The sequence below is a fragment of the Brassica rapa genome, chromosome A05 (genome assembly GCF_000309985.2).
Source record: "Brassica rapa cultivar Chiifu-401-42 chromosome A05, CAAS_Brap_v3.01, whole genome shotgun sequence".
Lineage (NCBI taxonomy): Eukaryota > Viridiplantae > Streptophyta > Magnoliopsida > Brassicales > Brassicaceae > Brassica > Brassica rapa.
The window spans coordinates 7347691-7374841 of NC_024799.2; the positions used below are offsets into that span (position 1 = coordinate 7347691).

The 27151-nt window shown below is 34.7% G+C and overlaps 6 protein-coding genes across 7 annotated transcripts; 3 read left to right on the forward strand and 3 right to left on the reverse strand.

Annotated features, from left to right (window-relative positions):
• Positions 1-92: 92 nt before the first annotated feature.
• LOC103867885 (receptor-like kinase TMK3) lies at positions 93-2214 on the reverse strand. Its single transcript, XM_009145972.3, has 3 exons — positions 1367-2214; positions 836-913; positions 93-578 (listed from the first exon to the last, which is right to left on the reverse strand). Exons 1-3 carry the CDS (start codon positions 1693-1695, stop codon positions 572-574), a joined length of 414 nt encoding a protein of 137 aa, XP_009144220.1. The 5' UTR covers positions 1696-2214; the 3' UTR covers positions 93-571.
• Positions 2215-2509: 295 nt separating this feature from the next.
• LOC103867886 lies at positions 2510-7269 on the forward strand. The gene is made up of 2 exons (XM_033291069.1): positions 2510-5261; positions 6291-7269. Exon 1 carries the CDS (start codon positions 4967-4969, stop codon positions 5183-5185), a length of 219 nt encoding a protein of 72 aa, XP_033146960.1. The 5' UTR covers positions 2510-4966; the 3' UTR covers positions 5186-5261; positions 6291-7269.
• Positions 7270-7363: 94 nt separating this feature from the next.
• Positions 7364-9502, forward strand: LOC103867888. Its single transcript, XM_033291070.1, has one exon. It carries the CDS (start codon positions 9227-9229, stop codon positions 9443-9445), a length of 219 nt encoding a protein of 72 aa, XP_033146961.1. The 5' UTR covers positions 7364-9226; the 3' UTR covers positions 9446-9502.
• Positions 9503-9692: 190 nt separating this feature from the next.
• LOC103867887 lies at positions 9693-15208 on the reverse strand. Its single transcript, XM_009145974.3, has 12 exons — positions 13187-15208; positions 12465-13096; positions 12156-12316; positions 11850-11910; positions 11592-11657; positions 11320-11405; positions 11099-11162; positions 10785-10997; positions 10612-10677; positions 10444-10523; positions 10220-10345; positions 9693-10076 (listed from the first exon to the last, which is right to left on the reverse strand). Exons 1-11 carry the CDS (start codon positions 13326-13328, stop codon positions 10234-10236), a joined length of 1683 nt encoding a protein of 560 aa, XP_009144222.2. The 5' UTR covers positions 13329-15208; the 3' UTR covers positions 9693-10076; positions 10220-10233.
• A 1591-nt stretch (positions 15209-16799) lies between these two features.
• On the forward strand, positions 16800-22323 carry LOC103867889 (poly [ADP-ribose] polymerase 1). Of its 2 annotated transcripts, none has more exons than XM_009145978.3 (19): positions 16800-17193; positions 17677-17726; positions 17814-18024; positions 18111-18297; positions 18402-18639; positions 18745-18940; positions 19037-19198; positions 19277-19337; positions 19421-19484; positions 19556-20039; positions 20124-20236; positions 20311-20387; positions 20482-20642; positions 20735-20926; positions 21012-21120; positions 21248-21330; positions 21434-21571; positions 21690-21872; positions 22067-22323. In XM_009145978.3, the coding sequence occupies exons 1-19, from the start codon at positions 17050-17052 to the stop codon at positions 22112-22114; spliced, it is 2901 nt and encodes a 966-aa protein (XP_009144226.1). In that variant the 5' UTR covers positions 16800-17049; the 3' UTR covers positions 22115-22323. The 2 variants fall into 2 exon arrangements, with proteins under 2 accessions (XP_009144226.1, XP_009144225.1); XM_009145977.3 differs by having other exon boundaries at positions 16802-17193; positions 18399-18639.
• LOC103867891 (LOB domain-containing protein 14) lies at positions 22224-26082 on the reverse strand. The gene is made up of 2 exons (XM_009145979.2): positions 22872-26082; positions 22224-22730 (listed from the first exon to the last, which is right to left on the reverse strand). The coding sequence occupies exons 1-2, from the start codon at positions 23148-23150 to the stop codon at positions 22467-22469; spliced, it is 543 nt and encodes a 180-aa protein (XP_009144227.1). The 5' UTR covers positions 23151-26082; the 3' UTR covers positions 22224-22466.
• Between the last annotated feature and the right edge of the window lie 1069 nt (positions 26083-27151).

Here is a 27151-nt window from a genome sequence, read left to right on the forward strand (position 1 = left end):
ACATGATATTGGTAACCGGCTAAGACGTTTTATAAAGAGATAATTTGGATCAACAATTGGATAATACACTTTATAGATCGATAACAAAAGACTTAGAAGTTTAAAAGTTTTGATTATATTAAACATAGTTTGCAACCAGTACTACATTATATGTCGGGACAACATAAGACTGAAAGGGGGTGGTACCACCCAAATACAACACGAAAATAAACCTCAATAACCAATCGCAAGATTGAATATTTATTGGATACGTTGGCGGAGAGCCGGAGATTCCCCACTATTTGTGTACTTCAACCTAGCTATGCAGAGGTTGGGAAGCTAGAATCATATACTTCAACGTTATCTTCGTAGATCATGACTGCAGTTCTTTGAACCTCAACGTCAAGGACATCGGGGTTGATGCAATTGCAGACATCAACACCAGCAACATTGTGATAAAAACAACGACCGAGTGTGATGGATCGTCTTGGAAAGTAGGGAAACAAATTTCGTGTCAAGGAAAATAGCGTCTTGGGTTGAGGCTGCTCAGAATGTGATAGTAGCAACGACCGAGTGTGATGGATAAGAACATCTACCACCTACAATAAAAAAAAACAGAGTACAATACAGAATGAGTTGACATAAAGCTCAAAATTCACACAAATGTTCAAACAAATGACAAATAAATATAACAAATACATCATTAGCAGTCCAAAAAAAAAGAAAATGTTTGCCAAAAGATAATAAAATATGCTAAGTTTATTATTTGCTAGGTACTGACAATAATTTATTGCTAACATGACAAAATCAATTAACAAAAACCAAGAAGATTGAAAAAGAAATATGGATTGCTAACCATGTCGTATGCACCTCCACGTTCATTCCCTGCGTACGTATTGGCTTCTTCAGCATCCGGAGCATCAGAGAAGGGGACCTACGGCAGTTATACGTGTTAGAAAAAATGTGAAAACAAAAGGAGCAAGACTGTTAAAATGCTAAGATTAGTCTTCATGTTTACGTTTACTCTAACGAAGGACAAATAATTAGAGATAATAATCCATTAGAAGCCCAAAAGAAACAGAGTTTGTACACGTTGATGAAACATGGGCTAAAGAATAAAGTGGCATGGTAGATTCATTGTGTGTCTAGACATTGTAAATGACAGAAAAACGATCAGCAATACCAGCAGTCATTGTGTGTCTAGGCATTGTAAATGACAAGCAAACGATTAGCAATACAAGCAGAGTCATTGTGTGTCTAGACATTGTAAATAACAGATAAAACTGAATGGTAGCAAGGTATTTGCCAAGTGTATGTTGCTATTATGCATACTTAAGTTAAAAAAATAGAAAATTAGCTAGACTTGTAGCAAATGTGGATGGCTAACCCGGTCTTATGCTTGTCCATGGCCATCTCCCAGGGAGAGAAAGGGTTGTTCTCGAGGTAAGCTTCTTGGAGAAAGGTCATCCCCGAGAAGAGGTTCTTGGGAATGGGGACATAGTCGAAGAGGTTGTCGTGGAGGTTCAGGGTATGTATCCGGGTTAAACCGGAGAGATCGGGGATCGGACCGGAGACTCTGTTCTGGAAAATATCCAGGACGATTAGCTCTGTGAGGGTTTGGAGATTCAGAGGGAGGGTTCCTCGGATTCCTTTGGTTTTGAGTTGGATCAGATTCTCGTGACTCTGTAGCTTGCATCGCACTGAACGGTTGGCCATTTAAAAGGGTTGGGGTTGGACCAGTCTATGTCTTTAGTGAGGTTTAGGCTCTATTTAAGGGCTTGCATAGTTGGAGCGTAGACGCTGGTCTCAGAAGCTGTGAAGTTTAGTGAGGAGAGGAGGAAACATAGATGAGATTTTATCATTACGAAGTTAATGGAATGAGCTTTCTTCTAGGGTTTTATGGTGGCATTGAAGGAGGAGGAGAAAGGCTCTTCTTTTTTACAGGGAAAGGGGAAAGTTAAGAGATGGAATCGGCGGAGATGGAGAGAGAGATATAAGAGTATGAAATCATAAAAGCCAAAAAAAATAGATTTTTATTTTTTCTGGAGAAAAAAGGATGAACCAGAGAAAATTAAAGATGAATTTAGGGTGAATTGGCTGATCCATTGAGAAAAAGAGATGAATATATGTAAATGAAAGATTTGAGTTCGGAATTGGTTCTTATAAGTGTGGATGAAAGCTGAATCTAGGATGGGGAAATCGAAAGAAATTCGAGATTCACAATTTTTTGAGCTAATAGAGAAGTTTCGAAAAAAATATATTAAATAAATATATGTGTGTACAGTACATGTAACCGGTTGCTGGGTTTCAATAAGAATGGGGGTAAGAAGGTAATTGAATCAGCTGACACATGCGTTGGAAATGTAAATTGTGTATATACTTAATTATCATATAAAGCTTGTGTGTAGAGTGCAATTTCTCTTCTTAAAACAACACTATAAGAAACGCACCTTATACTTAAAACACCAACTGTAATCAATTTTTTTACAAAGAATTACTCTTTTTTTTATTTACTTCATTTACATTAACAAAATTATCTTTATATCAATTAGAAACCCCATACAAGGTTCTTACTGTTAATCATGCCCAAAGGATGTCTCAAAAAAAAATCTTTTAAACCTTATAAAAAAGATTTCTAATGAGTGTTTCAAAAGAAAAAAAAAGGATATAATGAATTGATGACGCTACCGCAGTACCGCGTATGTAACAAAGCATTATCTCAGGATGTCTCAACAAAAAAAAATCTCTTAAACCTTATTAAAAAGGATTTCGTAATGAATGTTTTGATATAACTAACTACATGAATCTCATATGATGAATTGATGACGCTACCGCGGTACCGCGTTTGTAATTTAAATTTGTTTTCTTAAGTTTTTTTTTTGTAAGTTTGGTAGACCTACAGACGTATGATGCAAGTACAACAATGAAGAATTTTTTTTAATTTTATGTTTTATATTTGGATACATACCAGTGTTGACGTCCGCGTATGCATTTGTAGTTGGTTAAACAACTATACTAGTCTAAAATATCAATGCTAAAACTATTAATCTTTCCGTTTCATATTACATATCGTTATAATATACTAAAAATTTTCGTTACAAAATAATTATCGTTTTATGATTTAAATACAATTTTCATTACTTTATATTTTTTATCCTTATTTAAGTTTAGAAAAAAAAATATAAGTTTAATAATTAAAGTAAAGCTGAATATTTAACCACTTCAAAAATTTGTGTGAAAAATAACTTTAAACGGAGAGATTTTTTTTCCTTAGCTGAAGGCTGGAGTCAGTTAATGCGAGCGTAAAATGAGTAGATGGTTATCTTCTTTTGGTGATGTTTTGGATCAACACTCGTTCCTTGCAAGGTATTATATCATACTACCGTACCTAGGATCGACCAAGCTTAAACCGGGATATGAGTCTGTGATTCAGTTTTCTGAATAATTATCCGGTTCTCGTCTGAATAAGAACTCATAATGTAAGCTGGACCTAGTCATATTTACTTGTTTGATTAATCCCAACATATGTTGTTCAAATGTTTCAGCCGAGTTTCTTGCCAAATAAAAGTCACGAGACGAAAGTCCTCGAGTCAAAGAAGCAAACGAACTCCAACCTCATGGCAAAATTAAGTTTTTTTTTTTTTTTGAAACAATTTAAGTTTATAATTAAATTTTATATAAAAGTGAAAGAAAAATCAATATAAATCTCACTTTGAAAACTTGGTGATGTATCAATTTGAAGTACCGGTTAGTTCTCCAGTTGGTTCTTTGAAGAATCTCTACCTCCACACGTATTCTCCTCTAGTTCTTTACTCTTACTAGTGACAATGAAACCCGAGTAGTCCTCATACTCATACATACTACCCATTATTATATGAACGTTTGGGTGTTGGTATTTTTATAACTCAGTTTGTAGCATAAAAGTATAAAATAATGCGACTTTGAAGTCTATCTATGTTTTACGCGATGTCCTTAGCTTCTAAAACATTATTATAATGTTATTCGTTAAAGTTCGAATGCAAACGTAAACAAATAGTTATTTGGCTAAACTTTAACATGATTTGTTTTTTGGAGATTTTGATAAAAACCTCATTATATAAATTGAGGTGTGTGAATGTGGCTACTTATTTGAACCGTTGATTTGATATCATTCCACATGTCTCATAAGCAGTCATAACTTCTATAAACAAACCATTTGAAAATTCGAATTAATTCACGACGTGTAGGCTTTTCTATTGGTAATTTGTTAAAGTTGCGATAAAATGGTGTAGTATCCAGTAGTTAAGGCACTAACTATGTCACAAAAGTGATATTACAATCCAACCGTTACAAAAGCGATGCCAATGGTGATACAATAAACTTAAACCAAAAGTAGCAATGTTTTCACCAACTCTACTTGTCTTGGCGTATAAGACCGATGTCCTTTACTCCTTCACTAGTTTTGTCGCCCTGTTTTGTCAAGCGAACCCATTGATTTGACGATAACTGAAGAAAATGTGACTTTTGTCAAGAAAATTACCAAATCTATATATTTTTACATCAGGGAGGGAAAATAATCGAGCCATGCCATCGAACTACTGAACCAAAATCAAGCCATCCAAAAGGAGATCTAACCCGGGTTGTGACAAAAACAAAAGAGAGAGAGTTAGAATGACCAGGTCTTGTTGATTTCAGCGAAAGCCCATGTGGACTTAGCCAAACCGTGTCTAAGCGAGTATTCTATTCCAACGTCCTACAGTTTGGTTCAATAATATTGAAAACTAATTCTTTTTGTAGTAAAGTCAAAGTCAAAGTTCATATATGAGTTTGTATACAATAAACATAGGACAGTGAGACCAACAATGCACAAGTCAAACAACGACATCTCAAGAAACCTATATATACGAGGCATTATCGAATTCGTTACATATACAAACCTAAAAAAACCCTACACTTCTCTAACCAATAAGAAGGAATTTAGCACAAAAAAAAACCAATAAGAAGAAGTATGATGAAGAGACAATTAGTGCTCGTGATTATCTTAGTTGTTATTTTCGTTGCTGTCTTGGACGTTACGCAAGTTGAAGCCATGAGGCCTTTCCCGGAGGCCGTCGACGAGATCAGCCTACTGTTGTTCCAGGCGCTTCAAAGAGGTCCGGTCAGTGGCTCTGGTCGGAACGGTTGCACCAATATTCCTCGCGGTTCAGGAAGGTGCCGCCACGGCTAAAGCTTTCATACGAATCTTCTTCATTATTTTTTTATTCTTTTTTTTTCCACAGTTGTGTTACGTACATAATTACATACTAGGTTAAGATCCGCGCCTTGCGCGGGATGAACATTATATATATAAATTATTTTATATATTATATGTTTATAGCATATTATGAAATAATAAATATATATTGAATAATTAAAAAGTCATTATCTACTACTTATATAATTAAATTGGTGCGAACATATAAATAAATTTAATAAATCAAAAAAATAAATTTTCTATTTGATATGATGTATAATTAAATTTAAATGATAGTAACATATATATGGTATATGTTAATATTGATATTTATTAGATGATGCTTTTTGCTCATTTTTTTATCATTTGTATTTGTTATAGCAAAAAGTCTAAATTAGTGATAACAAAATTTTCACCGTGGGAATAATGGTTTAAGTAATTTATAATATTTTAAAAAATTAAGTTGTCAATATTTTTTCAAATTTTTTATCAAAAAAATGTTCAAAGTAAATTTCAAAATTACGATATTTATGTATTTTTATATGGCATATAGTTTAATTTAAAATGATACATATATTTATATATCTTTTATTTTTGATACTATATAAATGAAACTTTCAACTTATATTATTTTTCAATTATTTGTATCATGTCATAACAAAAGTTATAAATCATAGATCACAAAATCTGAATGTTAAAATTTTAACAGTTTTAGTTATTTATACTCGTTTTTAAAAATTCAAAATATAATATATAAATAATTTTTTTAATTTTTATTATATGGACACTATGATTTTTTAATTTATTTTAATAGCTTAAAATAAAACAAATATAATTATAATACACACTTATTTTATCAAATCTTTATTATTCAAAATCATTAATTGTCATATATACTTTAGCCACATTAGGCAATTCCGTAATCTTATTTAAGGAAATAATGAATCACATTAATAATATATTTATTGTAGTTTAATAAAAAGCTTATTATATATTTAAATGGACCAACTTATTTCTCTAAGGATTCTAAGAATCATTCTAGTGCTGACATGTGGCTACAAAAAAATGTTGCAATGCTTCTCAAATAATATATAGGGGATACGTAATTATACGATAGCTTTGATCTCATATCATTTGAACTGTAATCAACGGAAATTAATTAGTTTATTAATGTGTCTTCAATGACAATACATACATGTTTTTTTTCTTTTTTTTGGGGCTATTCACTAAATTGGTCAAGAAAAGCCATTTGTAGAAACAAATTTCGTTTTAAAAATAGAAACTTTATTGGACTTTTGGTTTGAAAAGGTAGGTAGACAATACAGTAAATAATTCAAGCATTTGACTTTTACCGCCAAAAGAAATCACATCTCACAGAAACATGCGCTTTATAAAAAGCCGTTTTCATGGCAGTGTACCGTATTGAAATCACATCACACAGAAACATGGTTTGAAAAGGTAGGTAGACAATACCGTTAGTCGCCCGAGGTTTTTCCCACCGACGTCTCTTCTTGATGACGATGTTACTAAAAGTCATCAGGCCATGACGGCAACAAAAAAAATATCTCCCGTTTATGGTAAAATGTGAAGAATCCTATATGTTTTGGCTGGAGGATTTACGAGCCACAAGATACCCACAATTTTCATCAACGTTCCTGTGACAACAAAACTTGCATTGGAGTGTGAAACTTCAGATAATTAGCTTTGCAAGTAACACTAACAAAAACATTGTACGTTGAGTATGCATAGATGCTAACGTAACGAACTTGAATCAGAAACAGATCATGTAAGTGTACCTGTGTGAAACTGCCTATGTTCCAAGCATCAAGTGCTTATAATAACGACCCCGGATAATTCCAAGCCACCAATATTTGGTTGAGCTCCAGTAACTCATCTTCATTCGTTCTTGGATGAGCCTGTAATGCAGACCACGCAGCTGTTTAAGGATTGAACAGAGATTTAGAGGAGCAGGTCCAAGGGAGAAGGAAAAAAGTTTGATCACCATCTAACGAGGCATCTTTTAATGCCTTGGGATATAGGACGGAAGAAAGACGGATCTCGCTGAGTATATAGTATCCCAACCTGGAACAGAACCAACCCTTCTTAGTAACATGGCTCGTCAAATTAGTGTCTACCGATCAATGAGATCAAGAGAAGATATAAATTTTACCTCAACCAATGCCATAGCAGAAGGGTCTTCAAAAATCTCAAGGCTGTAGTCACCCAATGAGTAGTAGCTGTCATGATTCCAATTATTAGACATTAGAGAATGGAAATGAAGTTTCAAATGAAAAACATAGCTAAGAGTCAAGTTCACAATGGAAAATTACTATTATAAGAATATCCATAACTAAATGACATGCTACAAAGTATACATGTCTGAAACCAGTTTCTCATCTACTGCTTACGAGACAAAGCAATCATCGGATAGTAACAGCATGTAACTATAAAACCCAAAAAGGCAACAAAAAAAATAGGACCAACCTATCCGAAGTCACCAACAGGACCGGTAGACAGCGATCATTCTCCATACGAGATTGTCATGGTACATTGAAGCTGAGACTGTTGAATCATCGGTCTGAATGGCACTCTTCAAGATTTCAATGTTGATTAAGACTAGCTTAGGCTGCCAAGTGGAACAAGAAACAAAGACAAAAACAAAACCAAGCCATCATTACAGAGTGAAGAAAGTAACTCTATAGCTATCAAAATGTTCCCAAACAATACATAATACAATGTAACTTATCAATTCCATTACCTGGAAGAAACCAATCTCTGCAGCTTGTGACAACAACTCTGTCATTAGCAAAGGCCAGTCAGTACACGAATTCGCCAACGTTTTCGAAAACCCACTAGTTCTATTTATATGCGCAATGGCATTGCCCCTCCAACCCTGCTGCATCTTTATAACCTCTTTAGCCAGTCTCAACGCAAAGGTCATCTCTCTACAGTAACTAGCCTCCTCTACAGACAAGCTACCACCGCCTTTCTCATCCAATCCAACCAACAAATCAATCTCATCGGCATTTTTGTTATTAATAGTAATTCTTTAAAAAAAATGTTTATATTTATTTTTATTTTATTAAAAACTATACCACAACTTATACATCAAAAAGGCTACCGGTCGTCAATTTTAATAAAATGGTAAATCTTGTTTTTACTGCAAAACTTACCACATAAAATTACAGTTTTTACTATATAATTTTTAGTGCAAGTTACATCGAATTGTAATACATATTACAACTCGACTTCAATACTACATGTCACCAATCAGAACCGTATACTGCCATTTTTTTAACCCAGATGTATACTGCTACTTATAGATAGTATTTACTATTTAGGATTTAGAGTAGGATTCATTCATTTTTTAATTTATATGAGTTTTAGATTTTATTTTGACATATTATTTGATGTTTGTCTTTAAAAGTTTATGATTTATAATTTAGAGCTTTAGGGTTTAGGTTATATGTTTAGGGTTTAAAATTTGGAAAGGGGTAAATTTGAGTTTCTTTTGAAATTTATTATATATGCTGAATTTTTTTCTAACATATCATTTGATGTGTATTTTAATAATATGGTCATACATTAAAAGTTTAAGGTATAAATAAAGTTTAAATTTTCTATGAATAGACACAAATTAAGTTGTGTCTACATCCACGAAATAAATCGTAGCTAATAGTGGATTTTGATTTCCACAACTTGTTTTTTAGCTAATCGTATCTTATTTTCTTCAAATATCTACAAAATATAAATCGTAAATATTTAACCACAAAAATCTACGCAATAACCACAAATTTTGGGTTTTTAAAATCTGTAGCTTGTTTGTGGCTATTTGTGACTTCAAAATTACAGCCAAGAAATTTTTGTAGCTAATTCGTAGCTATATTCTATTTTTCTTGTAGTGCAACGACATCTCAAGAACCCTATATATAAGAGTCATTAACGAATTCATTACATATACAAACCTAAAAAGACCCTACATTTCTCTAATCCATAAGGAATTTAGCAAAAAAAAAAAAAAACAATAAGAAGAGTATGATGAAGATACAATTACTGCTCGTGATTATCTTAGTTGTTATTTTCGTTGTTGTCTTGGACGTTACGCAAGTTGAGGCCATGAGGCCTTTCCCGGAGGCCGTTGATGAGATCAGTCTACTGTTGTTTCAGGCGCTGCAAAGAGGCCCAGTCCCTGGCTCTGGTCGGAACGGTTGCACCAATATTCCTCGCGGCTCAGGAAGGTGCCGCCGCGGCTAGAGCTGTCATACGAATCTTCTCCCACTTCATTATTCGTTGATTCTTTTTTTCCCACGTACATAATTACATATACGTAGCTTTAGACTTGGTCTCATATCATTTGAACTTTAATCAACGTAAATTTAATAAGTTTATTTAATGTGTGTCCTCAATGACAATACATACATGTTTTTTTTTTGGCTATTCACTAAGTTGGTCAAGAAACATTTGCAGAAACAAATCTAAACTAATAATCAAAAGATTTTCATTGTAAAAATAGAAACTTTATTGGACTTTCGGTTTGAAAAGGTAGGTAGACAATACAGTAAATAATTCAAATATTTGACTTTTACCGCCAAAAGAAATCACAAAACACAGAAACATGCGCTTTATATACAGCGTCTGAAGAAAAAAAAACTGTTCTCATGGCAGTGTATTCCCACTTACACCGTTAGTCGCCGGAGGTTTCTCCCTCCGACATCCTTTTTTGATGACGACGTTACTAAAAGTCAGGCCTTGACTTGACTGGCAACAAAAATATGGCACCTTTATGGCTTTATGTTTCCTGCCTAACGGTAAAATATGAATCCTATCTGTTTTTGCTGGGACAAGATACCCACAATTTTCATCAACGTTCATGTGACAACAAAACCTGCAGTGGAGAGCGAAACATCAGATAATTAGCTTTGCAAGTAACACTATCATAAACATTGTACGTTGAGTATGCATAGGTGCTACCGCAACGAACTTGAATCAGAAACAGAGGTAGAAACAGAACATGTACGGCGTGTTTACCTGTGTGAAACTGCCTATGTTCTGTAGCCAAGCATCAAATGCTTGTAATAACGACCCCGGATAATTCTCTGCCACCAATATTTGGTTGAGCTCCAATAACTCATCTTCATTCGCTCTTGGATGAGCCTGTAATGCAAATCACGCAGCTGTTTAAGGATTGAAAAAAACAACCAACAGAGATTTAAAGGAGCAGGTCCAAGGGAGAAGAGAAAAAGTTTGATCACCATCTAACGAGGCATCTTTTAATGCCTTGGGATATAGGACGGAAGAAAGACGGATCTCGCTGAGTATATAGTATCCCAACCTGGAACAGAACCAGCCCTTCTTAGTAAAATCGCTCTTCAAACTGATGTCTACGGATCAATGAGATCAAGAGAAGATAGAACTTTTACCTCAACCAATGCCATAGCAGAAGGGTCTTCAAAGATCTCAAGGCTGTAGTCACCCAAATAATTTACCTGTAGAACCATTGATGCTTGTAATTATTAATTTGATTCTGAAATGAGGTAACATATTTTAACAAATTTTGACTTCATTTTCATTAAGATTCTAGAAGAGTAGGTACCGCTAATTCTGTATTGACAAGAGCCTGAACAAAGTCCATCAGCTGAATTTTAGCCCACTCGGAGCAGAGAGTAGGATCCTCACTACTTGGAGGATGCCTCCATGCAGCACCAAAGCGTAATTTTTCATCTGGAATGCTTCCCTTTCGTACATCAGCGGCATACCGTTGAAGCCGCAGCAAAGCTTTTTCCATTGCAGGATTAACCACAACAACCTATACAAGAAAGAAACAATGTAACAAATTAAACATAACTTACCTGTGTACAAGGCTGTCTTTGAGAGCAGCTGCAAGTAATCAGTTTAAAGCGAGCTTACTTGTAAATATGCCAAGTATGCATCCACAATATCTTCAAATGTGCCTGCTTTGTTCCCCATCAAACTGAAGAAACGACACAAACCGTGCAAATTACTTAGTTGCCTGAATAAGGAAACTTCTTTTCATTTTTTTTTTTTAGTTTGTGAAGATGATAAAACCCGCAAAAGGCAACAAAAAAAGATAGAATGAGAGAGAACGCGAAAGAAGAGGGAACCACTACCTTTGGTAATGATTACTTTGTTTAAGCGCATAGAGCTCAAATAGATGCCGAGAATTGGCTCCAAGAACATCAGCAATGATAGTCCACTATAATCCCAATATTACATTAGAACTCTAGTCTTATATACAACAGTACTTAAAGTGAAATAAACAATAAAATTTTATTAAAAGATTATTTAGCCTTTCTGGTTTTATATTGTTAGATATTAGGAGGATGCCACACTGATTTTCAGTTTAATGGGTTCACTAAACAACCTACGACACTTTTCTCACCTCCGAAGCACTGAAGTAATCAGGGACCATGTGTAATTTGGCTTCTTGAGGAGTCCATCCAAATGTCTACAAATATACAGATCCAAAATGCAATGTAAGAGGGGTTGAATGCGAAAAAGATAGAAGCTTGAACTTCCAGGTTAACATAATCTCTCAAATCAGATGTTTTATATTGAAAATTAAGGGAGAGACTGGAAAAATCTACATCATATACCAAAGTGACAGATGCATACATAATCCGCAGTGTAGCTTATATACCTCACGAGAGATGAAAATGTCTGGAAACCCGAAGTCAACAAAGGCTTGATATGAGTAGTAGCTGTCATAATTCCAATTATTAGACATTAGAGAATGGAAATGAAGTTTCACATGAAAAACATAGCTAAGAGTCAAGTTCATAATGGAAAATTACTATTAAGAATATCCATAACTAAATGACACGCTACAAAGTATATATGTCTGAAACCAGTTTCTCATCTACTGCTTACGAGACCAAGCAATCATCGGATAGTAACAGCATGTAACTATAAAACCCAAAAAGGCAACAAATAAAATAGAACCAACCTATCTGAAGTCACGAACAGGACAGGTAGACAGCGATCATTCGCACCTAACGCTATTATTCTCCATATAAGATTGTCATGGTACATTGAAGCTGAGACTGTTGAATCATCAGTCTGAACGGCACTCTTCAAGATTTCAATGTTGTTTAAGACTAGCTTAGGCTGCCATGTGAAGCAAAAAAACAAAACCAAGCCAGCATATCAGAGTGCAGAAGGGAACTCTAGCTGGCAACATGTTTCCAAACAATGCATCCACTGTTTAGTTTACTCATAATATCAAAGATACAATGGTACTTATCAATCCCATTACCTGGAAGAAACCAATCTCTGCAGCTTGTGACAACAGCTCTATCATTAGCAAAGGCCAATCAGTACACGAATTCGCCAACGTTTTCGAAAACCCATTAGTTCTATTCATATGCGCAATGGCATTGCCCCTCCAACCCTGCTGCATCTTTATAACCTCTTTAGCCAATCTCAACGCAAAGGCCGTCTCTCTATAGTAACTAGCCTCTTCTACAGACAAGCCACCACCACCTTCCTCATCCAACCCAACCAACAAATCAATCTCATCGGCATTTCGTCGAACAGATAGCGCGCACACCGCCCGTTCCCACAGAAACGAAACGGAGGCTTTCTCCGGGACGGCGACTTTACAGCCCTGGAGAACACGGCGGAGGGCAGTGTTAAGACCGTGCCATTTGTTCATGGTGGTGAATATCTGCTGCGAGCTTAAAGTCCCGAGCTTTATGGCTTTGTGGGTCATGGATTCGAGGCAATTCTCGAGGTGGGTTTTGCAATTGGACAGCAATGGTGGGTCAACGCTGGTCCACGACGTCCATGGGTATGATTGCTGGTGATCCGGGTGGTGCTCTCTGATCGATTGTGCGAAATCTACATAGCCGGCGATGTGGGGGCCTTTGTTCCAGTCTCCGAGGAGACCTAAGAGATCGAAAACCAATCAAAGTTGTGATCTTTATGAAGAAATTGAAATTGGGTAAAGTTAGGGATTGAGAAAGGAGTTAGATTTACGGTTGAGGATTAGAGTGGTTTTGCCGACGCCGCGGGGACCGTGGAGGATGAGCGGCTGAGGAACACGGTGGCGTTGGACGTGGTTGTTGAGGACGGTTTCGAGGAGTGGTCTTGGGATTATCTTCCATGGTTTGTTCACCATTTCTCTGCTTCTTCCTCCTCTTGCCTTTAGCTCGACCAGCGAGAGAGAGAGTGTGTGTGGGTTTATGGACACTCCCAAATCTCGGGGAAGTGTTCAATCGAAACCATCGAGGGTTTAAGCGTTTAAGGATCTGTTTCGCCAAGGAAGAACCACAAACGTGTCGAACCGATATGAACCGGCTAATACAACCTGAACCGGTTCGGTTTTAAATTCGATTCTTTGTACCGGATCGAATAATGAACCTATTTGAACCGGCTTATGCAGCCTGAACCGGTTTAGTTTCTAATTCGGTTCTTTGTATTATACCAACTGCGAATAATATGCAAACCAATCTGAAACGGCTTATACAGCCTAAACCAGTTTGGTTTCTAATTCGGTTCTTTGTATTGTACCAAATGCGGGTAATACGCAAACCAATCTGAACTGGCTTATACAACCTGAACCAGTTTAGTTTCTAATTTGATTCTTTGAATCGGATGCGAATAATATGCGAACCAATCTGAACCGGTTATGTTTACAATCCTCAAACTGATTAATTGAGTTGAAACTTGAAACTAAGCATAAATGATAACCAGTAAATAGCCGAAAGCGTTTACTGAGTTTTATGGTAGAATCCGGTTTGTTAGACATAATCAATAATTTGTAGTAATCAAGGAATTTGTTTCCTTAATTTTCAAATAGTTTCTAAATTCGGAAATTCTATAACATGATGAAACACGTATTTGATTTGATACATGATATGTTACATGAACAGTTAAGCAAACTAGTTCTAGTAGTATATATATAAATAAATACAACAACAGCAAAATATAAAAGACAAATTCAATATGTAGCCTGAATTTTGTTTTTTGAAAACACATATGTAGCCTGAATAAGAGTTGAGTATGGGGATCAAAACTCACGTGCGTGCGCTCATCCGTGGCACTTGCCCGAGTCGTTAGGGAGATGTGAGCAACCGTTCCTATCGGATTCAGGAACCGAACCCATCTGCAACGACTGGAAGACGACGAACCGGATCTCACTATCGTTGGGGGTTCGTAACAGTCTTGTGGCTCCTACTTGTTTGGCGTGCATGGAAATCAAGAAAAGTGCAATCAAAATCACTCCAAGTATAACTTGTTTCTTCATCATCATCACTTAGTTCTCTAGAACTAGGAAGGGAAAGAAAGTCGACTTGTTAAGGTCTTTTTACGATTTGTATCGCTTTGAGTATGAGTGGCATGTAGAATATGAATATGAGTTGATATATATAAGGTGGTTTCGTTTTTTATGGTCTAGTATTTTTTGACTTTTATTTGGGGAGAACTGGTTTTCTACATTGAACCGAGAAAATAAAAATATTGAAACGGATCAAACAAGTTAACACATGACACGGTTTCTGTCTTGAACAACCAGGTTGTTTTTCTTTGGCTCTTACTGAAAGTTCGAAAGGAAAAATACAGACGCGATGTTTTTTTTTTTTTTTTTTTTTTTTTTTTTTTTTTTTTGAAATATATACTATTATTCATCAACCGGTTAAACTGGAATTCAGTGTTTGATACAAGTTTGGTTCAACCAAAATTTCTCTAAATCAACCATTACAAGAATAGCTTCGCTCGCCCACTTAACCGACGCCATCCGCTAATCTGCTCTGGAATCCTCAGAAAATCAATCCCCGTTCTCTACCGTTGATGTTGACCACAAAGAGGTGGGGTTTACCTCGTTGCCTCGGATGCCGGACTCCTTGTGACATCGCTGGAGTTGCTAGATTTTGATAATCTCCCCATAACATGTATCTTGACTGGCCATGAAGCACTAGACTCGAACGGTTAAGAGGTAAGAGATAGCAAACCTTGAAGAACGCCACTGAAACCTTACCGAACCGTGGACTGAGGAGGAAATAGAGCGCCAAATACAGACGCGATGTTATGATTCGGTTTAAGCTGGTTAGTAGAATACCGGTTTGATTTTACCGTAATTTTCTAGTGCCATCAATTTTTACCGTAAATGTAATGGTAGGGAAATTGATATTTTGCGTAATTGCCTTAGTCATATGTCGTAACTCGAATAACAGGCTGGTAGCGTAACCGGGTCAAAACTATGTATGTTATGTTTTTTTATCGGCTGAACAATCGGTTCAATAGGATTCAATAATGTTAATATAATAAGTCTTTAGTAATTTAAACGTGGATGATATTTATATGTTTTTTTGATGTAAATGTTAAATTTTATACCAAATTTTCTTTATAACAGAAGTTACATAGAACATAAGTAGCGGAATGAAAAAAATATAAATCTAAAGCAACACTAGAGAGGAAGAAGAATCAAACCCAACTGGGACATTGGTCACTACCATATTTAACAAAAGGTTTATTAGCTTGGACAGAGTCAAAACTTGACACAGAAGCATTGCCGCATGGGAAGGAAGCCTTTGATATTTATATGTTACCCACGTAGAAGTAATTTTAAAACGTATGCTTCTTTCTTTACCATAAATATTTTTGTAATCCCACATTGTGCACATGCCTTATACAACACAATACATATCATATCCGGTAAGTAAACTAAACAGTTATTTGTTGATTTGGTCTTTGGTAAAAAGAGCTGACTACAGGATAAATGGTAGTAGGGCGTGGAAGAAAATCTTTGAATTACCTGAGGAAAGTAAGTTACAAACACTAATCCAATTTATTCAAAACCTACTGATACATCATTTTCCAATTACATTGTCATCGTATACTTTATTTTTTCCAGTACGTAGTAAAATTTATTCTTATTATAAAGAAACTTCAATTTTCTTTAGGATCAACTATTTTAGATTCGTATATATAAAACAAAAGGTTCTGTAAATTGGAGAGAAATTATAGGAAAACGGATGGGATAAAGAATAGGACAATTGTCAATAATAGCACATTTTGAAGTTTATGTCACAAAAATAGCACTAGAAGGAGAAAGTCACAAAAATGACATTCATTAAAGGGTAAAATATTCCTAACACCCTTGGTTTAAAATTAAATAAACAAACAAAAATAAATAAAAATAAATAAAATAAAAATAAAAAAATGAAAAAAAAGAAATTTTTTTTATAGTTTCAGATTATATTTTTCAGATTCGAAATTTTTGAATTTTTTTTTTGAAATTTTTTTTCGAAATTTTTTTTTATCTTTTTTTCAAATTTTCTTTTTATAATTTAAAAATACTTTTTGAAACTGTTTTTAAAATTTTTATTTTTTTTTAGTATTTATTTTTTATAAAATTTTAAACCCTAATTCTAAAACCCCAGCCCTGAACTCTAAACTCTAAGGTTTGGATTAATTAACCCAAGGGGTATAAGTGTATATTTACTTCTTTAATGAAACCTATTTTTGTGACTTTGAGTCTTGAGTGCTACTTTGAGAACAAAAACTTGCTTTGGTGCTATACTAGTCTTTTTCTCTAAAGAAAGAATATACTAAAGTCGAAATAAATCAAATCGAATTTAATAAAAAGGATAAAATATTGCGTAATTATAGAAAGCATGATCCACTGAAGATACGGTGTAAAAAACACAGCTTTTTAGCCTTTTAGGGTTAAAAGCCTCGCCGGTGAAAAAAAAGGGGAAAACAGTAGAAAACACACAATCTGCACAACAAGAGCGTCACCAAGAAGCCATCCTCGTCGTCTTCTTCTTCTTCTTCTTCGCGCGAGAGGCGTATGTACAAATAGTCCTCCTCACACTGTGTTACCTGAGAGAGAAAGAGAAATGGCGAGCCCAGATAAGCCGTGGAGGGCTGAGTATGCAAAGTCCTCGAGGTCTTCCTGCAAGTCTTGCAAGTCCCCCATCAACAAGGAGACCTTTCGCCTTGGAAAGCTTGTTCAAGCTACTCAATTCGATGGCGTCATGCCCGTACGATCCCCTCTTTCTCTTTTCTCTACTTTACTCTTTTGCCTGTTAGTTTGAAGTTTCTTCTCTCTGTTTTATCAAATGATAAAGTTACTTCTTTTAGGGTTTTTGTGAGGCAAAGTTGGGTTTTTTTATTCTATACATTGCTAATTTCGTGCGTATGTGTTATCTCTGAGTCTACATTTGCATGTCAAGCTTTGTTTACTTTCTCAAACTACATTTGTAAAAAGCTCCTCTTTTGTATGCCTTTTGAGTTTATGTGTTACTTGAGATGACTGCAAAAGATTCGTGCTTTTCTACATTGACATATGTTGAGCCTTAAAGTATACTTTTGATTCTTCTTATGCTGCCAATCAGCTCTCTTGTCTAAGAAGTCTGTCCTGTCATAGTTTTAGTTCCTTCTTCCTGCTCTGCTTAACTTCCCCATTTGCTTTAACTCCAGTCAAGCTAACGTATCCTCTGTGTACTTTAATTGTTCTCACGCAGATGTGGCACCATGCTTCTTGTATACTCAAGAAAACCAAGCAGATTAAATCGTATGTAAAACCTATGCTACTTTGTTGAGATATTAAAACCGTTCAGCTATCAACCCTTTTTTTTTTTTTATCTCTTGGTTTTGCTAGAGCTGATGATGTTGAAGGCTTAGAATCTCTTCGTTGGGAAGATCAGCAAAAGATTAGACAATATGTCGAATCTGGAGCAGGGAATAGCACTAGCACGGGAACGAGCACGGCCAGTAGCGGTGGCAATGCCAAGCTAGAATATGGGATTGAAGTTTCACAAACTTCTCGTGCTGGGTGCAGAAAGTGCAGCGAGAAAATCTTGAAAGGAGAGGTATGGTGTTGTTCTACTTCATCTTTCATACGATCTCACTGGTTGTAGCATTTTATATGAACTTATTGTGATGTTTCTTTTTCCAGGTACGTATATTCTCTAAGCCTGAAGGCCCGGGTAACAAGGGTTTGATGTGGCACCACGCAAGATGTTTCCTTGGAACGTCTCCCTCTACTGAACTGAAAAGTTTGTCTGGGTGGGGAAGCATACCAGACTCAGATCAAGAAGCTCTTCTTCCCTTGGTGAAGAAAGATCAGCCAGCAGCCAAAACTGGTAAGAGTCTTAAGGTGTTCTGTAATGAATTGAGTTCTTTCTTACAGTACTGTTGCCTGATGTGTTTCTGTTAATTTCTTTTGGCACAACAAATTCAAAAGCAGGCACAAAAAGGAGAAATGATTCTGATGACAACGAGAAGTCGAAACAAGCTAAGACTATGTCTGCAAGCGGTGCTTTACAACCTTGTAGCAAAGACAAGGAAATGGAGGCACAAAGTAAGGAACTGTGGAACCTGAAGGATGACCTGAAAAAACATGTGACAACAGCTGAGTTGCGGGAGATGCTTGAAATAAATGAACAAAGTACAAGAGGATCAGAACTTGATCTGCGGGATAAGTGGTAAGTTGCATTGCTAAGCTGTTTTATTTCTTTTATTGTATGGGATTAGAGAATTCGATGCACAATCAAATTCCTTGACCTTTCTATCTTCTTATTTATTTTTAGTGCTGATGGCATGATGTTTGGTCCACTCGCTCTCTGCCCTGTTTGCTCTGGTCATGTTTCTTTTTCTGGAGGAATTTACCGATGCAATGGTTACATATCGGAATGGAGCAAATGTTCCCATGCCAGTTCTGATCCAGACCGCATCAAAGGGAAGTGGAAAATCCCCGAGGAAACAGAAAATCAGTTCCTTGTGAAGGTAAACAAGTTGCTTTGTAGAGTAGATATTAGTACGGATTAGGTTAGATTTGGTGGAATTGGCATTGAGTTTATATTTTCTTATGATTTTGTGCAGTGGAATAAGTCGCAAAAGAGTGTGAAGCCAAAACGTATTTTGAACCCTATATCGCCCGCGGGAACATCCCAGGGTCAAGGTTCTAAAGCTGCAGCTGACTCCTCAAGGAGTGAAAAGCTGGAGGATCTTAGAGTTTCAATTGCCGGATCCTCTAAGGAACGCGTATGGCCCTCCCTCCTTCAAATATTGTATTTCCAGATTAAATTTTGCACTCCATTGCCTGATAGATTCATTTTGCAGCAAGCATGGAAGAAGAAAATTGAGGAAGCCGGTGCAGAGTTTCATGCTAAAGTTAAAAAAGGTACACATTACACCTACGGTTTAGTTTAGACTATTGTGAACCTGTTTTGAGCTTTAGAATATATTGTTTTCACAAATTTGCAGGTACAAGCTGTTTGGTTGTCTGTGGCCAGACAGATATGGAAGATGCTGAAATGAGAAAAGCAAGGTAGGATGGAGCCTTTTTTTAACTCATCATAGTTTTTTTTTGTTCTCACTCTAAAATGTTGGTGTTGATAGGAGGATGAAGGTCGCAGTCGTTAGAGAGGATTATTTGGTTGACTGTTTTACAAAGCAGAGGAAGCTTCCATTTGACAAGTACAAAATTGAAGACGCTGGTGAGGGCATGGTCACTGTTAAAGTAAAAGGGCGAAGTGCTGTGCATGAAGCCTCTGGCCTCCAAGAGCACTGCCACATCCTTGAAGATGGGAACAGTATCTATAACACAACTCTGAGCATGTCTGATCTTTCTACCGGTATCAATAGTTATTACATACTCCAGATAATCCAAGAAGATAAAGGTTCAGATTGCTACGTGTTTCGTAAATGGGGCCGCGTTGGAAATGAAAAGATTGGAGGTAACAAACTGGAGGAGATGGAAAAGTCTGATGCAGTTCACGAATTCAAACGTCTATTTCTTGAAAAGACTGCAAACACATGGGAATCTTGGGAACAAAAAACGAATTTCCAGAAGCAGCCAGGGAAATTTCTACCGTTGGACATTGTGAGTTCTCTTAAGCATCCGTATCTTTTGGATCTTTGTACTCTTTTATTTCCTTAAGTCTTTATTCTGTATCTGTTGTTTCAGGATTATGGAGTAAACAAGCAAGTAGCAAAGAAAGAATCAGTTCAGACCATTAGCAATCTTGCTCCTCCATTAGTAGAATTGATGAAGATCCTTTTTGATGTGGAAACATACAGGTCAGAAACTTTATCACCATTATCTTCCTCTCTCTGTTAACAGTTTGAAGTACTAAAGTCATTTCTTCTTACAGAACTGCTATGATGGAGTTCGAGATAAACATGTCGGAGATGCCACTTGGGAAACTCAGCAAACATAATATACAGAAGGGTAACTCCTACTTGTCTAGTTTTACTTTTGTTTCTAATATAAATATTAGTTCTTACGTTTAAGCTGTGCTTCTTTCTTGTTTGTTATTCTGCAGGTTTTGAGGCATTGACAGAGATACAGAAGCTGTTGACTGAAAGCGACCCCCAACCTTCTGTCAAAGAAAACTTGCTTGTTGATGCTAGCAATAGATTTTTTACGATGATCCCTTCAGTTCATCCTCATATTATCCGAGATGAAGATGACTTTAAGTCAAAGGTACTTGCCGTAGAACACATTAACCATAATGTTGTTATTTTATCATTCTGCCTTTTTCTGCATTAAAAGAATATTGCATGTGTGTGTCGCAGGTGAAAATGCTCGAGGCGCTGCAGGACATCGAAATAGCGTCAAGATTAGTTGGCTTTGATACTGATAGCACTGAATCTCTGGATGATAAATATAAGAAATTGCATTGCGATATTTCACCACTTTCTCATGATAGTGAGGACTATCGGTTGATTGAGAAGTATCTCAACACAACTCATGCCCCAACACATACGGTGAGTTCATTATGTTTCCTTATCATGGTTTAATAGTCATATCATAATTCTTCTAGTTCAACTTCTGCTTTTTTGGATTGGTCAGGAGTGGAGCCTTGAACTGGAGGAAGTTTTTGCCCTCGAAAGAGAAGGAGAGTTTGATAAATATGCTCCGCACAGGGAAAAACTTGGCAATAAGATGCTCCTATGGCATGGTAAGTCAACTGCTCCTAGCCACAGTTAGACGATTGTTGAAGCAGATTCAGTATTTTTGGTTGATTCGATATCTAAGTTTCGTTAATCAAATCCCTTGGCTTAACCAAAATAACTCTCTGCTTTCAGGTTCTCGGTTAACGAATTTTGTTGGAATTTTGAACCAAGGACTGAGAATTGCGCCTCCAGAAGCTCCTGCTACTGGCTACATGGTTAGTACTCTCTCATTACCTTTGCTTGTCTACGGAGGGCTCTTTGCAATGTATAGTTAACTTTGATAGAGAATCTTAAATTCCTTCAAATCTCGTGTTTCAGTTTGGCAAGGGGATTTACTTTGCTGACCTTGTCAGTAAAAGTGCTCAGTACTGCTTCACTTCTAAGGAAAACCCGGTGGGTCTAATGCTTCTGAGCGAAGTTGCATTGGGAGAAATACATGAGCTAACAAAAGCCAAGGTGAGCCTAAATTGCAACTTTTTTAAAGTTATGCTACTTTCCGTTTGGTTCTTATCTTGAGGCTATAGCGTATAACTTATAGTATTCTTACCTTCTTATATGACCTACGATTCTTTAGTACATGGATAAACCACCGAGGGGGAAACACTCGACCAAAGGGCTTGGCAAGAAAGTGCCTCAGGATTCAGAGTTTGCCAAGTGGAGAGATGATGTGACAGTTCCTTGTGGAAAACCTGTTCCATCTAAGGCCAAGGCTTCTGAGCTTATGTACAACGAGTATATCGTCTACAATACAGCCCAGGTAATTTCTGTTTCCCAATAATCTTCCTATACTTTTCGTGGTTATTCTTGCTGTTTGAATCGAGTAGTTTGGAATGAGAAGAAACCATCCACCAAATTAACACTTGTGAACTCCTTTTTTTTTGCAACATATACTGTTCTTAAATGCTTTATGGTATGTACATGGCTGACGAAGATTGATTTGTTATTGGACAGGTGAAGTTGCAGTTCTTGTTGAAAGTACGGTTCAAGCACAAGAGATGATTTCGTAACAAACAGGAAGACGACCTTTTGTAATGTCTTTTAGGACATCAAAAACCAACATGAAGACAAAATTTTGTAACTAGATCGGATTGTCTCTCTGGCTTTGTAGTTGTCTGGTTGGAAAACAGCCATTTCACTTTGTTATGATCTTGCTCAGTAAACGCTACTCTTTTGGGTCACTTGTTTAAAACTAATGTTGTTTCTATGAAGGATCGTTGAAGAAACAGTTAAATCCAAAGAGAAAAATGGTTGGTGGATTTGATTTTTGAGATGCAAAGAATCAAAAGGTCGATAGGAGCAAAGTTTCTAGAAGAATATAAGTTCCATTCTCACGCAAACTAGTCACTTGTACTCAAACAGACCATGGAAACATGACTTCCGGGTAGTAAAGAGATTCACTTGAGCTGCAAAATGACTCGTTGCGGTCCATGGTCGTTGATGCAACATCACTCATCTGGTTAAGGTTGGAGTCTGAGACTACTTGGTGAAACCAGTTGTGAAGATCTTGAGGCATATCTTGAGCTACAACCTTCCCTTGTTCCATGCAATCCTCTTGAGGGAACTTTCTAGAAGCTTGTTCTCTAAGGAGTACCACTTGTGCTTGTAGACTAACAACCTTAACACACACAAGCAAGCCAAGCAACTTGTAAGCACACTAGACATGATGAAAAAGAGAACTGGTTTAATATGAAAACAAAAACTCGTTTATCAGACATAATTAAGCTAACATAACCAAAATAAAAAGATGAACAAGAACCTGTTGCTGGAGGGAGAAGATTTGGGAGACGCAGCCGTAAATAGGATCATGGAGACGAGACTGAGCCTCGTAAGAGATGGTTCGTACGGCTTCACAACGGTCATGAACAGGGAGATTAGAGATGAGCTTAGAGAAGTTGCTGGCTCCAAAGACTTTGTGAATGGCTCCAAAATTAGCGGACCCTTCTTCGTAGCAAAAGTATGGTGCAAATACACAACCTTCTACACATTTCCTACGCAAGAACTTGCAGCCTCCACATGGTGAACCTAAACCTCCCATTCTCAAAATGTAGTTACTAATCTATAGTTAAACAAATACTATCTTGGAGGAAGATTAATACTACTAATGAGGATTATATATAGTGCGTGACAGTGTTTATGCAGAGGGTAAGAGAAAAAGGAACAATGTGGGATTTGTTATATATAAATTTTTTTTTTTTGTGTTTGTGCAAAATGTATATAGTAACTCAGTTTGTTAGTTTACATTGTGTCCCTCTAATGGCGTACAAAAGTGCAGCTTTATTTTTTCTCCCTCAAGTTTATATACATTGTAAAATATATCTTTTTCAGTATAACTCGATATAAAATGTTATTGTGTTTAATCTTTTGAGGATGAGAATTTTAGAAAATATTTGAGAGAACCATATTAATATTGAGATCCGATTGACTGAGAGATTTGGTTGACGTATAGGACAAAACAATGAGTAAACATGAACGAAACCCATTTTGCTTTTTGTTTTGATTACTATACTTATGCTGTTAATTATTGTTTCTCTATTCATCATGTACTTAATCATTGATTTAAAGGTTACTTTTGATGTTTGTTTAGTTTATTTTCTGTGTCAATTGAAAGCGAATGATTCAAGTTAATGAACAAGGAAGTGAATACTATGCATAACTTAAATATATAGTTACTTTCATATATAAAGAATTGACATACCAACACATATATATATAGGGTTTTCTAACCTGCATAAAAACAAAGGTTGATAGTATTGGTCTATGAAATTATTCTAACTAGATATTCTACATTTGCTATGCTCTCAGTTTTGATTAAACTTTACAGGATAGGAAAATAGACCCATGATGATCCAGCCCACATAACAATCATGAATCATGATTATCAAGAAAATTATTCCGAAATAATTGATTAAGTACAAAAGGTAAATTATTCAAAAATAATGAACAACTGATAGTGGGTTTATCACTTAATGTTGGTTTAGTGAAAGATTAAATATAATCAGAAAAGGATTGTGGAGATCAGCACAAGAAACAAAACATAAATAAATCAAGAACTAATACGGCGGTACGTGTTGATTGTCTATCTTTACAGAGATAATTCTGTTTGCAGGTGTCAATGTGTCATCGATTAGTGTGGGACTTATTTGAATATAATTAGTCTCCTTTATAATTACAAGTTACTTCAATAATATAATTTTTCTAAATAGAGAAAATAATATAAAAATAAATAACATTTTTAATTTAAAGGAAGATAAGATTCGTATATTTAAAATATAAAATTTATAAAGTTATTTTTTCGGAAAAAACATCTTTAAACCTCAAATTTGAAATTTCACCAATTAAGCGAATTCATCTGCCCATTTAATAACGCCCATGTTAATCTCAATAACCAATCCATGAAACTAAATTGCAGGTGAAAGAGGTGGTTAGATTTGTGTACGACCTAATAATTGGAAAGATGGTTATTATCATAGGACATTAGCGTCAACTCCATTAACCATTGCTTATTGGACGAAATGGAAGGATCTCGTAGAAGTGTATATAATCAATCGATACAAGTGTTTTCTATGCTTATCTAATTCTGAGTAAAACTCTAGTTGACCAAAACAAGGACAGTAGTTGCCCACACCAACGTGGTCGGATGGCAAGGCAGAATTGAAAATTAAACAAGGACATTCACAATAAGTGAATCCGTGAGCGTTGTTTGTCTGTTATATATTCTTATACAAGAAGATATGACTCAGTTTGTTTGTTTGGTCTTTGATTGCTTCTGCAGACCTAGGGCTAGGGCTAGGACTTTTAACCGGAACCGTCTATCCGAACCGGATCCAATCCGAAAAGGATCGGTTCGGTTTGGTTTCGGTCTTTCTTGATTTATCCGATGGGTATTAGTGTTGATTATCTATAGGTATCGGGTCGGTTGCGGTTTTTATCCGGAACCGATTGAGTACCGCTAAATCGAATTCTATGCTTAAAAAACGCAAATTTGCATCTTCCGAAGGTTGAACTTGAGTTGGATAGGCGAAGTGTCATGTGTAATACCAAAATGCTACTTCAACTTTGTTGTACTAACTACATATTATTAATATACAAGATATGAGCCCGTTGCGTTACAACGGGTTTTGTTTGATATTTTAATTTAATAAAAATTATAAAATAATAAATCATTTTATTATAGATTTATGATTGTTTTATGCATGTGTTGTGTGAAATTATTTTATAACTAAAACTCGTTTTCACATATAAGTTTAAGTTAATATTTGTATTTTATAATCATGGTGCATAAATGAATTGTTATAAACTTTGTACATATGATTAGAGAAAATATTATACCTAAACGTTTAAACTGAACACAACCTGAAATAAGAAATTGAATGAAAAGTAAAAAGAAATGAAAGTCAAATACACCAATCGAGTGAATGACAACATTATACATGTTTTATGTACTAATTTAATGTTTTATTAAATAAGTCTTTAAAGTTTTATTTTGCTAGGATTTTTAAAAAAAGAAAAACATTCTATTTTATAAATCTCTTTTGTATTTACAATAAAAAATACAAAATAATATTAAATACTTCTTTACAATTTTGTTTAAGATTATAGAAAAGGAAAATTACTATCATATAACCAATTACGATTATCTTTTCTTTAAAATTTCAGAAAAACATTGTTATCAAATACTTATTTTTAGTTATTAATATATAATTTTAAAAATTACTGTTTTTACAATTCGTATTAATACCAATTTTATATTTTTTGGTTAATTAAATAATTTTTAGTATCATGTTCGTCATCAAATACTCTTGAAAATATTATCAAATAAAATTTTACAATTCTCTTTTGGTTAGAACTTAAAAATATGATACAAATTTCTTTTGGTTAGGACTTTCTTATAAAAATACAAAAACAACTATCAAATATTTTTTTTACAGTTTTTTAGGATATTAGAAAAGGAAATTAATATTATATAATCTTTTATGATTATATTTTGTTTAGGATTTAGAAAAATAAAATTTCTATCAAATAATTATTTCCATTTAATATTTTTTTTTAAGTTTCCATTTTTGAAATTCGTTTTTTCAATATCATTAATATTTTTACTATTTTTCTTGTTAATTAAATAATTGTTACTATTATGTTTATCATTTATTTTTTAAGGAAAAATTATTATTAAATAAAATTTTACAATTCTCTCTCGTCAGGATGTAAAAACAATTTCACATAATTGTTACTATCATGGTTAAGATTAGAATTTTTTTTTATTTTTTAGAAATATCTTTTATTTAGGATTTTAGGAAAAGATGAAGTTATTTCACATAATTACAGTTTTTATTGACACATTCACAATCTAGTTTTTTTAGTTGACACATGTCACAATCATATCATGTGAATATTTGAAGTTAATTTTGTTTTATATTTTTTAACACAAAACTATTAAAAAGTAAAGTTAGTTAATTATAAGAAAAATAAGATTATTTTTTACATTTTTGTTTTATTTTAAATTTTAAAATGGAAACTAATTATTTGATAATTTGATTTTTTAATATTTTTATACAACTATTTTATTTTTAATGGAAACAATTCTATTAAATTATTTATATATTTTGTCTTATACATACAAACACATGTTACAATATTATCAAATAATGTTTTGCAATTATATTTTTATTAGGATTTTAAAAAAGGAAAGTTACTATTAAATAATATTTATAATTACTTTTTAATAAAATTTGTTTTTGTTAATATCTTAGTATATATATTTTTAATTATGAGATAGATTAACACATGTCACAATCTTAATTTTTTTAAAAATCTTATTTGGTGAAGATTAAAAAAGGAAAAATTATTTTACAAATCTATTTTATTTAGGATTTTAGGAAACAAAATTTATTTTCACATAAGGCAAGTTTTTATTGACACATTAACAATATAAGTTTTTATAGGTACATGTAACAATCATATCGAGTCAAATATTTGAAGTTTTTTTGGTTTATAATTTTCTAAACACAAAATTACCTATGAAAAAGTAAATTTAGTTAT